Consider the following 12571-nt stretch of genomic DNA (forward strand, 5'->3'; position numbering starts at 1 on the left):
TAAAAGAATACAGTGTCCGTGTAATTATTTCGGGTAAAGCTAGCCGGAGGCGGCCAGGGTGCGGCCGGGGTTCTGGGGACACAGCCCACGGCTCCAATTACTACACTAATGTCATTCAGCAAACAGGAAACGTGAGCCATTTGTCTTCAGTGACTATCCAGAGCTGAGGATCCTAGCTGTCAATCCCAGTCATGTCTAGCATAGTCAAAGATGGTAAAACGCAGAGTGTGTCAACAGGAGTAGAAAGGCGAACAGTACCAACTGAAGGTTTATACACGCTTTATTTCTTTTTCTGTTGCTGTGCATCCTTCATAAGCAACCCTGAGTAAGTATGTTTATTAAAATGCCCTTCTCCACCCCCTAAGCTCTGAGGAGCTTTCCTCATCATTTGGAAGACTGGCTTTTCTTGAATGCCTGTTCTTTCTTGGGTGTGTGTTCTGGAACACCAGGACTGGAGGTATTCAGAGACTCTAGTGTGGCATGCTCACACTCGTGTTTCAACAGCTGATTGAGCTTTTCGCCTATGTCTGTGATTCACATCTATTGTGTTTTAAGCAGTTCAATCAAATTTTATCTAGTCCCCAGGGTTGACTGAAGCCTTTCAGCTCTCCAACCTAATACTTAGGAGAACTGGGGCCTGGCTGGTGGGTGAGAGGATCTAGTAGGTGTAGGCGGCGGTGAAGAGTGACTGGGTGGCAGCAGCACCGGAAGAGCCCGTGTGAACGTACTGTCCTTGGGCTGCCTGGCAGTTGGCCTAAAAAACAAACATAAGAGAAGATACTGAATTAAGGAACCCAGCCTTTGACTTGATACTTTCTACTGCTCATTTGAAACCACCCACATTTCCACTTGATTATTTTAACTCTTTATAATAATGCTGCTGAATATTGCCGTTGGTACCACCTCATTCTATGTTTTATTCCTTGTTATCCTTTGAGGTTCTTGTCACTTATTGCCCATCGCTTCCCTCCTATGTGGTTTTTCCAAGACCATTAACAGTCTCTTACAATCCTCTAGGTCCTTCTACATTCAGTGACCCTCATTCTCTAATCTCACTGTTGTGCAGGCTCCTTTTACTTTATATTTATTCCATCCATCCTGTCCCCTAGTTCTTTAAACTCCAAACTCCCTGAGGACAGTGCCTGTGTCTGCTTTGATCACCCCAGCACTTGTCTCATCGAGCATATATAAAACCTAATATTTACTAGTAGACTAAAAACTTATTTGGTTCTTGTTTCTCCTGAACACCCTTCTGGGTTCTTTTCCCAACAATATTCTTTTTTTAAATAGAATACATTTTATTTATTTTTGATAGTTTCATACACATAAACAGTGTGTATATATGAAACACATATATATGTTACACCTCAACTTCTCTTTCCCACTTCCTCTGGGAATCCCCAACTCTTCGCCTCTGTCCTTCATGTCCTGTCCCTTTTAGTTTTTGTTAGTGACCCACTGAGTCCAGTTAGTGCTGCATGTTAAAATCCCTAACAAAATTCTTAAATGGGTACCTTTCTTTGTTGGAACTTTGTTGAGGATCATGGGTATGCTCCTCAGTGCTAATCTCGGGGCCTTTGCTTTTAATTTCTCAGTAGTATGTGAGATTGACTCCTCGGAACTCTTCTACTTGTTCCTAGAATCCTTAACTCATCCTACTATATCATTACCGATTTCACCATATCCTTTCTTGTTCATGTTTCCAAATGAAAGACATCTCAAGTTCAGGCCTTGATCCTCTAATCTTCCCTCCGAAGTGCCTTGATTGAGAATGCCTTTCTGTCTTCTATAATCAACTGTCTGGCTAGGATAGAAAATTCAAAACCCTTTCTAACTCTAATCTTCCTACTTAGCTGTTATATCATATTTTGAATACCTAATACACTATCTGTAGGAGCGTCCATGGACTGTAGGGAATAATGCTTCTCCAAACAAGACTATTGGGCCCCACATGTCAGCTTCATGAAGAAGGTAAAAGTGAGCAGCTTCTTACCAGGGCCCGCTTCATGAAAGCTTCCTGGGTTGCCTTCTTGTTTTCAGCCTTGCCACCCCAGGCGGCCAGTGCACTAGCCTGCAGGGCTCTTCCATATGAGAAACTTAGTTTCCAGGGCTTTGGCAGAGGGCAACGGTTGATAGCATTCAGGTTGAGTGTAGCATCCTCCTCACTCATGCCGCCAGACAAAAAGCAGATACCTGGAACGAGAGAAATCATTCTACTATATTAGTTCCAGCTGGAAGGAAAAAAAAAAGAAGCAATAGACCAAAAAGAAATATAATGTCTTCATCTTCTACTGGATTTGCATGGGACTGGGGCTGAGGCTAGTTAGACAAGGGGGGAAGGGCTTCAAATAAGGAGGGCAGAGAAATGTTGAGGAAATACACGTGTGAGCCTTTAGATAGACTGAAGATACTTGTCATCAGTCATCACACAGTAGGAGATGAAGTATCAGATGCCTGCGAGGAAGAAGATGACCTCTTGTTCCAAGGATACAAACAGGCACCACACAAATACACGTTTGTGGTTCCCTTCCAGAGAATAAGAGCTAAGATCATCAGTCTGAGGAGAAATAAGGCATTACCAGGAACAGCTGCAGGAACAGTGCGGTGGAGAGCGGTGACGGTGGCCAGGGCCACTTGCTCTGGTGTATACTTCTTGGTGCAGGCATGGCCAGCAGTCACCATGTTTGGTTTTAGCAGGGTGCCCTCTAGGTAAACATGATGATCATTGAGGGCCTTGTAGACAGCAGCCAGGACCTGAAAAGCAAGGAGACCAAATAGGTGAACTTTAGAATAAATTCTAGAATCACATGAGCCTGGCACTTCTGCATTACAAGGGTGCAAGATAAAGTTATCTCCGTGTGTCTCTTGGTCTCCTGCAGGTCTCCTCTGGGTCATGGATTTCCATACTGTGTCACTGAACCTAACCACATTGGACCATCTCTACCACTAGCTGTTCCTCTGTATGGACTACTGTCATGGCTCTGTTTCCTAGAGAATCCTCATTCTTCTCTTCCCCTCTCCTTGGTCAACGCCATCTCAGACTGCCTTGATTCTGTAGTTTGGGATGCCTAAACTATCCTCCACTTTTCTGTGGAATCCTAATGATAATTATAACATACATTTTAGAAACAGTTCTCTCACATGTTCTTTCAGGCTACATAATTATTTTTCTAAGTGGAGAAATTCAGGCAAAACGATTGTAGATTTCAAATTATGTTACTACAAGATCTATACACTAAAATGTGAAGGGCTGATAAGCACCTCTTTGCCTTTCCCATGCTATAAAATGATAATAAACTAAAGGCTATTTCTGAAATTCAGCTATGTTTCAGTACAAGCTTTATCTTAAAGTAAAAAACTTTCAACTGGAATAGAGAACTTTCTGTTTCAAACATACCTTCTCAGAGACATACTGGCAGTGTTCCAAGTCATGGTCTCCATCGGGGATCACTTCTGGCTCAACAATGGGTACCAGCCCGTTCTGAAAAAGAAAATGGAAGGGGCACAAAGATGACGTGATGCTCACTGTGGCCCTTTGCTAGGAAGCAGCCAGCAGACATGGCTGAAAGAAAAGGAAGGTATTAGGGAGAAATGCTATGCAATTTAGTTGAAGGCAGTTGAAAGGAAAATGGAGTATCTAGTGAGCACTTGTGGCTTAGGCACACCCACACAACAGTGAAGGCAAAGAGAAGCTTTTCTGGCATGGATTTTTAAATGCAAACCTTTAATTTCTATGTTATTCTAACTACAGACCATTTTAGCTGACTAAGAAACCAGAGGCCATCCTTTTAAGTTTAATAGTAAGAGATACCCTCTAGTACTATTTAAGGAATTCAAGGAGAGTTTCCAGTCCTTACTGGGAGTTTCCAGGTACGCACAGCTCCAGTAATCTTAACAAAATACCCACAGTTACAAATCAGATTGCTCTCTAAGCAGAGATCCTTCAGCACATGTGGTTGGAAATGTTAGCAGCCAGTCATCAGCCTATAAGAGGCAAGTTGAATTGAGACTCTGTCCAAGCTACTACTTGCTAGCTAAGGATTTAAGATGATCATTGCTTGGGCATTATGGGAGTATAAACAGGCAGAGCCCCCGCCTCTAGAGCAATGGGTCAACCTGTGGGTCATGACCCTGTGGGGATTCATATGCTATATTTACATTACAACTTGTAACAGTAGCAAAATGACAGGAAGTATCAGTGAAATAATTTTATGGTTGGGGATCACCACGACCTGAGGAACTGTATTAAAGGGTCACAGCACTAAGAAGGCCAAGAGCCACTGCTCTAGAGCCTGATGATTTTTTAAGATTTGGCTTCTGGACCAATAGCAGAGGGCAACCATAGAGGGCATTGTTCCTGAAGTCGGAGTTTAATAGGACTCCTCCTGGCTTGTGGAACCAGAGTTCCTCCTATACATGTGACTATGGCTAAAGTAATAAAATATGACATGTACCATATACTAATATATTTATATCTTAGGAAGGGAAGAAGAGCGATTTGGGTTGATTATAACGAAACAGGAAGCGCGGCTCTGAGGAAAGGAAGAATCAGCGCACTTTTCAGCTCAGGTGAGAGGGGGGCACCTGCTGGCAGATGCTGGCATAGCGAGCCAGAGCATTGGCATTCTCTTGGATAGCAAGGCTGGATGGACACTGGTCAGCAATCCTCAGCACAGCACGCCACTTCCCAAAGTCGACACCATCTTTCTTGTACTGAGCACAGCGTTCAGAGAGGCCGTCAAGCCCTGCAAGTCACAATAGGGAACAACAAAAAAAGGCTTTGTACCCTGTACCTGGTTTGCGAAGCTCCTGAAAAAGTGAAGGAATTTCCAATGGTTTATCTTTGAGAACTGAGACTACCCAAGCAAATAAACATTGCCCAGAGTATGGAGCCAGAAGGCCTAGATTTAATAACCTCGGTTTTGATATACGTATTTGATATACTCTAAGAAAAACCTAGGACACTCATAGTCAGAAACAATCCTCATAAATGTAGAAATTGATGCTGGTGGTGTTTAAATGTCTTGACTAAAAATTTTGAACATGTGAAAAGTGATGGCTGAGATTCAAATTCTGCTGAGCTAACCTGATGGTGCGGCTAACTTCTTCGACAGTGAATGACTTTCACAAAGATCTGTATAGCATGTTATGGAACAAAAATCCAAACTGGCCCCCAAACTAGAGGCCTTTCCTCTCTACTGCTTCTGGAATTTTCTGTAAAAATCATGGTTCCAGGTGCAGTGTGTCAGCTCTAGGCAACATACTGAGATGAACACTATGCATCCATTGTCTAACGTAGTCCCTGTAACTATTCTGCAAAGTGGGTACTGCCACCCATTTAATTGGGCCAGAACTAAAGACTGGCCCAAGGCCAATAGTTATTAAGTAGAAGTGAGACTGATGTGTTGGAGATGCAGCTCAGGGGTTGGGTGCTTGCCCTGCAAGTGTGAAGTCTTGGGTTCAATATCCCGCACCACACAAAGCTGGGCATTCCAGCTTATTCCCATAATGCAGCATTCTGTAGACCGAGACAGGGGTGGTGGTGGTGGTGGTGGTGATGTGAGTTCCAGGTCAGCCTGGACTATAGAGTGAGACTCTTACCACAAAAACTAAAAACAAGATTGACCACATGGTTCAGTTACATAAAGATGCTTGCTGCCAATGGTGGCCTGAGTTTGAGCTCCAGAACTTACATACTGGAAGAGAAGAACTAATTCCCCTAAGTTTTGTTCTGACCTCCACACATACAGTATGGTACAGGTACTTGTGTGCACATTCACACATTCACACACACAATAAAAAAAAGTGATTTGGGTTATAGGGTTATAATTTAGTTGTGGAGTGATTGCCTAGTATACTTAAGGTCCCAGCTTCAAACTGTAGTGGGAACAAGGCAGAAGGCAAGAAAGAAAGAAAAGAAGGCAAGAAAGAAGAAGGATGGAAAGGAGGAAGGGAGGAAAGGAGGAAGGAGAGGAGGAAGGGAGGGAGAGAGGAAGAAAGGGAGGATAGAAGGAAGGGAGGAAAGAAAGCAGCTTGGACTGGTTATAGAGCTCAGTGGCAGAGCTTTGGCCTAGTGATGTTTGAAAACCCCTAGGTTCCATCTCCAGCACCAGGGAGTGTTGGGGTAAGGGGAAAAAAAACAAACAAGAAAACAGTCATGCAGGGTATTCACTGGCGTTAGGTCTAACAGTCACATGTCTTCCCTTTTCTTCCTTCCCTTGTCTTCAGTTCTAGCCCACGTGACACTCTTTGTCTCACCAGTACGCAAGCGTCTTACCTTGAATGGTGGTTTCTTTGTTTGTTCCTGCCAGGGGAGCACCTCCTTGGTCCAGCTGTGGATAAGAACAGTGAACAGGTTGGCACAGGTTGGCAAATATCAAACAGGACGGAGACAGCAAAGCTCCTGGTGCCCTTCTCATCTTTCACAAGCAAGCAAATCAGAAAGGCATATGAGTCGCCAGGGGGCATAGTTCAGCTCACAGAAGGGCTCTAACCTGCTGGGAACACAGTGTCAGTCCTGACATTTACTGAGCATCTGCTCCTCTAGGCACTGTGTTCAGATAGGGGGTAAAGAGATTAAGGATGCTACTCCACTCAAAGTAACTGAGAGCAGGTAGCCTGTGTTCAAACAAGTTACAGCACCCCAGGGGCGTCGGTTTCATTCCTGCTCTGTAAAATAAGGACAGGAACTAAATTCCTTGGAATTTTGTCTGGAGGATTAAGTAATGCTTGCAGTTGTGTGCACTCAATGGATGCTGCTTCTCACTGGAGAACAGGCACTTTAATACCAATAACTACTCTTGACTGAAAAGCTACAGGACAAGATCTGCTTTTTAAAAAAAACTTCGTTTCATCCTTATATCAGGCACGGAGTGGGTACTGATAGTCTCAAGAAATGTGGAAATAGGGATACAGAGACACCAAATTCCTGAAGAGAGCCCTGAAATAGCAGTCTGGGAGAGGATGTAGTCTCCCTCAGGGAAGGAGAATGGGAAAGGGTTGAGTTCAGGCTGCGTGCTTCCCAGCGTGCTGGAGGTGTGCATAGGAGAAAGCAGGGAGAAACAGGGATGAGAATATTCACCTTGATGCCCACCACAATCCCCTTCTCCTTGAGGATGTTTCTGAACAGCTTGCCCTGGCTGTCCTTCTGGTAGAGGGTCTCGTGGAAAAGGATCACTCCTCCGATGCTCTGGTTGATGGAATTGTCAACAGAAAAGAGGATTTCTCGGAACTGCCTGCGGTTCTCTTCGGTGTTTTCCACCTTTATCCTCTGTAGGCGGTTTCCCATGGTGCCTAGAGATGGGCCAAAGGCAGCATGAGGAGAAAGAAGCCAGTGCTGTCCGGTTGTCTTTCCCGTGCTCAGTATTCCTCCTCAGGCTGAAAAGCAGCAAGGATCCCTTTTCCTTCCCTTTAAACCCAGATCTTCAAAGTTCCTGCCTGGGTTCTGATCGTCAAAGAAGGACACATTAGTTGCTCTAAGACTGATGAGAAATTCACAGGCTACCACTCAGGGTCCGGTGGATATGCAAGATCTTTGGGACATGGAAGGCCCTTTAGCCCTCTCCTTTCCAGTTCTACATCTCATTGAATATCTATGCAATGGAAGGAGGGATGGGACAAGCTCTTAACTTTAGCTTTTATTATTTTAGGGGAGACTATGCAAGATTGTTCTAGCTCTGCCCTGTGCCATCCTGTGATTTCTTCAGTCACAAACCCTGCTCTAGTCCAGGTTACTCCCTGACTAGGCTGGCTTAGTCGAAACAGACTTCCCATTAGTAGCAAGTTCAAGCTGGGGTAAGGCAGATATCACTACCCAGTTCTGTTTTGCAAGCCAAATCTATCTTATTTTCTGTTTCCCTTCAGGGCAGTTCTCAACGCCTTCTCCATGATGCACAGTCATAAAGAATTGATGGCTACTGACTTCTCCTTGACTATTGAATTTCTGACTTCCTACAAATTTCTAATATGGAGGGCTTGAGTTTCTTCTGTTGGTAATCTAGAATTTTCTTATTAAGACTCTAGGGCTCTAAAGATCTATACTCACTGACTATGAGTACATAAACCTTTACTTCCTCTGAGAGGAAGTACAGTGATTATCATGTTGCCTCTTCTGGGTGTAGAAACACGGATATGCTGTCACGTGGTATGACTTTCTTACACTCACCTACAGATTCATCCGCAGCCAGGATGCCCTTCCCATTGGCAACAATACGCTGGGCAATGTCTGAGAGCTCCTTCTTCTGCTCTGGGGTGAGGGCTGGAAATCGGTGGGCCATGGTGACAGGTCTAGAAAAGAAGATAGGACAACTGTTCACAGAACTGTGGGTGATTCCAATGGATTAGTGATCAGAATGGTTAAGATGTGCAGATATCCTATGTGGGTTCCGTTGACACTTCTGGTCCATTTCCAATGAGCCCTGATGGGTCCCCTTTGCCTGAGTAGGTGTAGTCATTCACAATGGATGAGTATAAGATGTCAGATGTTCAGGATGACGGTAAGATAACTTGGATTACACCACTGAGAAAACTTCCCAAGAGCCTCTGGACTAGAGGTTCTGGCTTTTGCTGAAGTCCCATGGTGGTCCTTGCTACAGCCGATCCTAGCTTCACTGCTAAGCACAGAGAGATATCTCTACACACCAAGCAGCCTTCTCAGGAGTAGTCCAAGTTCCAAACTGCAAAATACCTAACTTATAACCTAGCTTTATCTTTTAGCCATTCTTCCCAGTCTCTGAAACCTTTAAGGGAAGCTCTTGGGACTCTGTCCCTTGGTATAAGGAATCAATGCTTGCTAAACTAATTCATAGGAAGGCGTAACTGCCAGTCTCACTGTTGCGATCTTCAGATTGGCAAAGGCCAACCAGAGTGGTACAAAAGGTACAAAAATCCCCTTCTCAGTTTAGGTATTGGCACAAATAAGATGACAGTTACCAAAAACACATGCCCTTAATAAACCAAAAGGGAAAACTGACCCGGTAATAATAACACATTATTGTCTATTGTCAAGCCTGCTGCCAATTGCTTGGCATGCATTGACCATGCAATTTAGTCCTCGCAGTAATGCTGGAAAGCACTTCAAGTCTGTTTCTCTCTATGGTGCTTTGAATGTGAATGGCCCCCACAGGCTCATATATTTGAGTAATCAGGCCTCAGTTGTTGGAACTATTTAGGAAAGATTAGGAGGTGTGGCCTTGTTGGAGATGTCTCACTGGGGACTGGCTTTAGGGCTTCAAAAGCCCTTGTCATTCCCAGTTAGTTCTCTCTGCCTCACGGCTGTGTCTCAAGGTTTAAGCTCTCAAGTACTGATGGAGAATCATGCTTGCCTGCTAGCTGCCATACTCCTTGCTGTGATGGTCGTGGACTCTAAACTCTCTGGAACTGTGAGCCCCAGAGTCAATGTTTTCTTTTATAAATTGCCTTGGTTATGAAGCTTTGTCATGACAATAGATAAGTTGCTAAAACACCCTCCTATCATTAGATTAGGAAGGGGTAGATGGTAATCTAAATTATTTGTTGTAATAATGTACACATTTAGGGGGAAGGTTGGTGCTCCCCTTTATTCAAAGGGGAGCGTAGGTTTGGTGGAAGGAACTGATCAGAGGTGATTCCTAAAGTCCTAATGACAGCCTAGTGTAGCTTGGGCTAAGAGCTAGTCCACCATGGCATTGCCAGTTCACAATCATCTGACAGTCACATGGAGATTTGCTGCCAGGTCATTAGAGAGAGCTTTCTCAAGGACCAGCTCTGCCTCCCTACTTAGAACTGTGGGCAGGTCATCAAAAGTCTCTGGGTTTTATTTTAATATTAATTAATTGACACTAACATCCGCTCTGGTTGTCTGACCACAGGTGACTCATGCAACCTCTGACAACTATGGTTGCTCAAAATGTAAGTTTCTAACCGTATGATAAGTATGAAGACACTTTTGTCTGTTTTGTGGTATGTGTGTGTGTTCGTGTGTGGCATGCGTGCGTGTGTGTGTGTGTGTGTGTGTGTGCTTGGCGTATGTGTGTGTGGTGCTATGAAGATATTTATAGATAGTAGGAAAACACAAGAAATTTGTGGTTTTTTTTTAATGTTTGAAAGAAAAGTATTCATCCAAAGGGCACTGCTGTTTCTGTTGCTATCAGGCTATTGTCTCCGTTCCGAGTCTGCTTATTCAACAAATATTACAGGGGAAAGTCAAGTCCACCTCACCCTGTTTACAGCAAGTTAAACTTCTACAAAGAGACTAAAGGTCTGTACCACGTCAGCACAAATTTCGCCCCCCAGTTAATCATAAAACGCTTACTGGTCAATGTTCACAACTGAAAGACAGAATGCCAGCCCGGAGTAGATAAAGACAGATAAAGAATTTTATACCCCTGACTTCTGATTTCTGAAACCCCAAATTGTTTTATTTTTAAAAGTGTAATAGGAAATAATTTGCCTTAATTATTAGGTAAAAAATCCCAGAAAAATAGGCAATGCATACTACTGTCCTATTTTAAAAACAACAAAAGAAATGATAGCAATACACTATTTGTTAGTCTTTCTAAACAGAGTAACTCTACATTACCTCTGCAGAGTGGAAAAAGTGGGGAGACCTTGTATTTTGTTGCATTCATTCTTTGCAATGTTTGCTTAAGTGCGTGAGTGTGTGTGTATGTGTGTGTGTGCATGTGTGTGTATGTGTGTGTATGTTAAACAGCTCCATATATAAAGCATGGGGAAGGTGGTATATATTAAAATACATGAGGAGACAGTCAGAATTGAAGCAGATGTCAATTGGCCTCAGAGATATTTCTATCAAACCTACCACCTTAAAGATGAGGAACCTGAGGCCCAAAAGACCTAAGTTAGGTTCTGTGGCTGTGAGTCACATTTTAAGGGCTTCTGACTTAGAACCCTATTTATAGCCTTTCTGCAAAAGAGTGGATTGAATCTTGAAATGTGGTTCTTTCTTTCTTCCTTGAAGATGTTCTGCAGTCGGTCATTTGTAAGTTGTGGATATTTAACTTGTGGAGAAATGTAAGAGCAGAGTCCATTGGTTTCTCTATGCTCAGGGCAAACACAGCAGGGAGGCTGTACTTCATGGGAAGTCTGTGATTACCAAGCTGTGTCCACAGCACACATATGGATGAGAGCATGAAGATGTGTGTTGCTTTGTTACCCACCCTGCTGCCACAGAGATACACATGATAAGATGGCCTAGGGCTACCTTAGTCTGAGTCCTGGTGCTCTTTTCCCCAATCTGAGACCTAAACCCCAGGGACTGTTAGGTTCTCAGCAGCCACACCCCGTTTCCTATCCTATCCCCTCAAATTCTAGCCTGGCCCTGTGTGCTCCCCACATACCCCTCACCTAAAGTCGCAATACCACAGCAGCAGAGTCAAGCTGACCTCTGGAGTCTGACGTAATTGCTTGAAGAGGGGTTTATAAAAAAGGTAACATATTCTCACAGTGCAACTGTTTCTAAGATAGTAGAGAAAGTATACCAGGGTAAGTCAGCAGGATTTCATTCCCAATGTCTGAAGCTGCTCTCACAGGGTCTAGTTCAAGTAGAAAATGATAGGGAAAACATCGTGTGTTGGAAGGCTGTGGGATTCATGATTGAAGATGATCGCTCTGACGTGTCTAGCCCAGGAGAAAGCAAAGGGCAAAGGCCCCAAGAGTCCATTTGTGGGATGAAAACCTCCATCACTAGTACCAGTAGGTGTGGGAGAAGAACCCAGAAATTGACACGAGACAGTAGACACAGACACAGAATGTCACAACAAGTAGTTGTTAGGAAAAGAGAAGAGAATCAGAGGAATCTAACCTGATTAGAATCCTACAAATAAAATTGTTTACAGTATTTTTTTCAAGACAAAAGACTTAGAGGTGCGTCACACGGGCAAGCAGTTACTGGCCATTCATCTGGAACATTTTTGTCACCTTCAGGAAAGATATGAATGAGTATTCACGCTCAGAGAGAGAGAAAAAAATAGTAAACACAGCAGATCCATCAAGGTTTTAGACACCCCCAGGCAAACACAGTGCTCTGCTTAAAAACCCAGGTATTGAGAGGAAGTCCTTTTACTTACACAGTGAAACAGAAGAGTCCTCTGAGACAGTAGAAGCTTGTGAGGTGGCAGCTGCCAGATTGGATGGATCAGCTCGGAGAGCGGTGGTTTTTATAGCCCTTTCAGCAAAGCCTGTTGGATTGTTTTTAACTTTTGCCCTCCCCCCTCCTACCACACCCCAGTAGGGAGGTGTTTATTCAATAACGCTGATTGGCGCACAAACAGCCAATCTTTGTAACCAGGCTCACACACTCCTCACCTCAAGCTCATAGAATGTCAGAGCTACAAGAGAGTCTTTAGATTACGTAGTTCCCACTCCAGGCCTGACGCTGTACAGGTGAGGAAATTGAAACTCTGTGGATTGTGGAACTTGCCCCAGACCACACAAGGAGGGGTAGACTGAGTGCTAGGCCAGTCGAGAAGGGTGTAGTGGAATGCTGGGGGAGAAAAGATGGCAGAGATCTTAGCATTTCACTGATCTGCTGGCAAAATGCGTCCATGGATATAAAATGGCGTGGCTGTTAGAA

General features: G+C 43.9%; 1 protein-coding gene across 1 annotated transcript; it reads right to left on the reverse strand.

Annotated features, from left to right (window-relative positions):
- Window positions 1-262: 262 nt before the first annotated feature.
- On the reverse strand, window positions 263-12160 carry Aldob (aldolase, fructose-bisphosphate B). The gene is made up of 9 exons (XM_005362174.2): window positions 12066-12160; window positions 8165-8286; window positions 7082-7293; window positions 6278-6332; window positions 4585-4745; window positions 3398-3481; window positions 2580-2754; window positions 1994-2193; window positions 263-754 (listed from the first exon to the last, which is right to left on the reverse strand). The coding sequence occupies exons 2-9, from the start codon at window positions 8274-8276 to the stop codon at window positions 659-661; spliced, it is 1095 nt and encodes a 364-aa protein (XP_005362231.1). The 5' UTR covers window positions 8277-8286; window positions 12066-12160; the 3' UTR covers window positions 263-658.
- Window positions 12161-12571: the final 411 nt, after the last annotated feature.

This window comes from Microtus ochrogaster, linkage group LG5 (genome assembly GCF_000317375.1).
Source record: "Microtus ochrogaster isolate Prairie Vole_2 linkage group LG5, MicOch1.0, whole genome shotgun sequence".
Taxonomy (NCBI): domain Eukaryota; kingdom Metazoa; phylum Chordata; class Mammalia; order Rodentia; family Cricetidae; genus Microtus; species Microtus ochrogaster.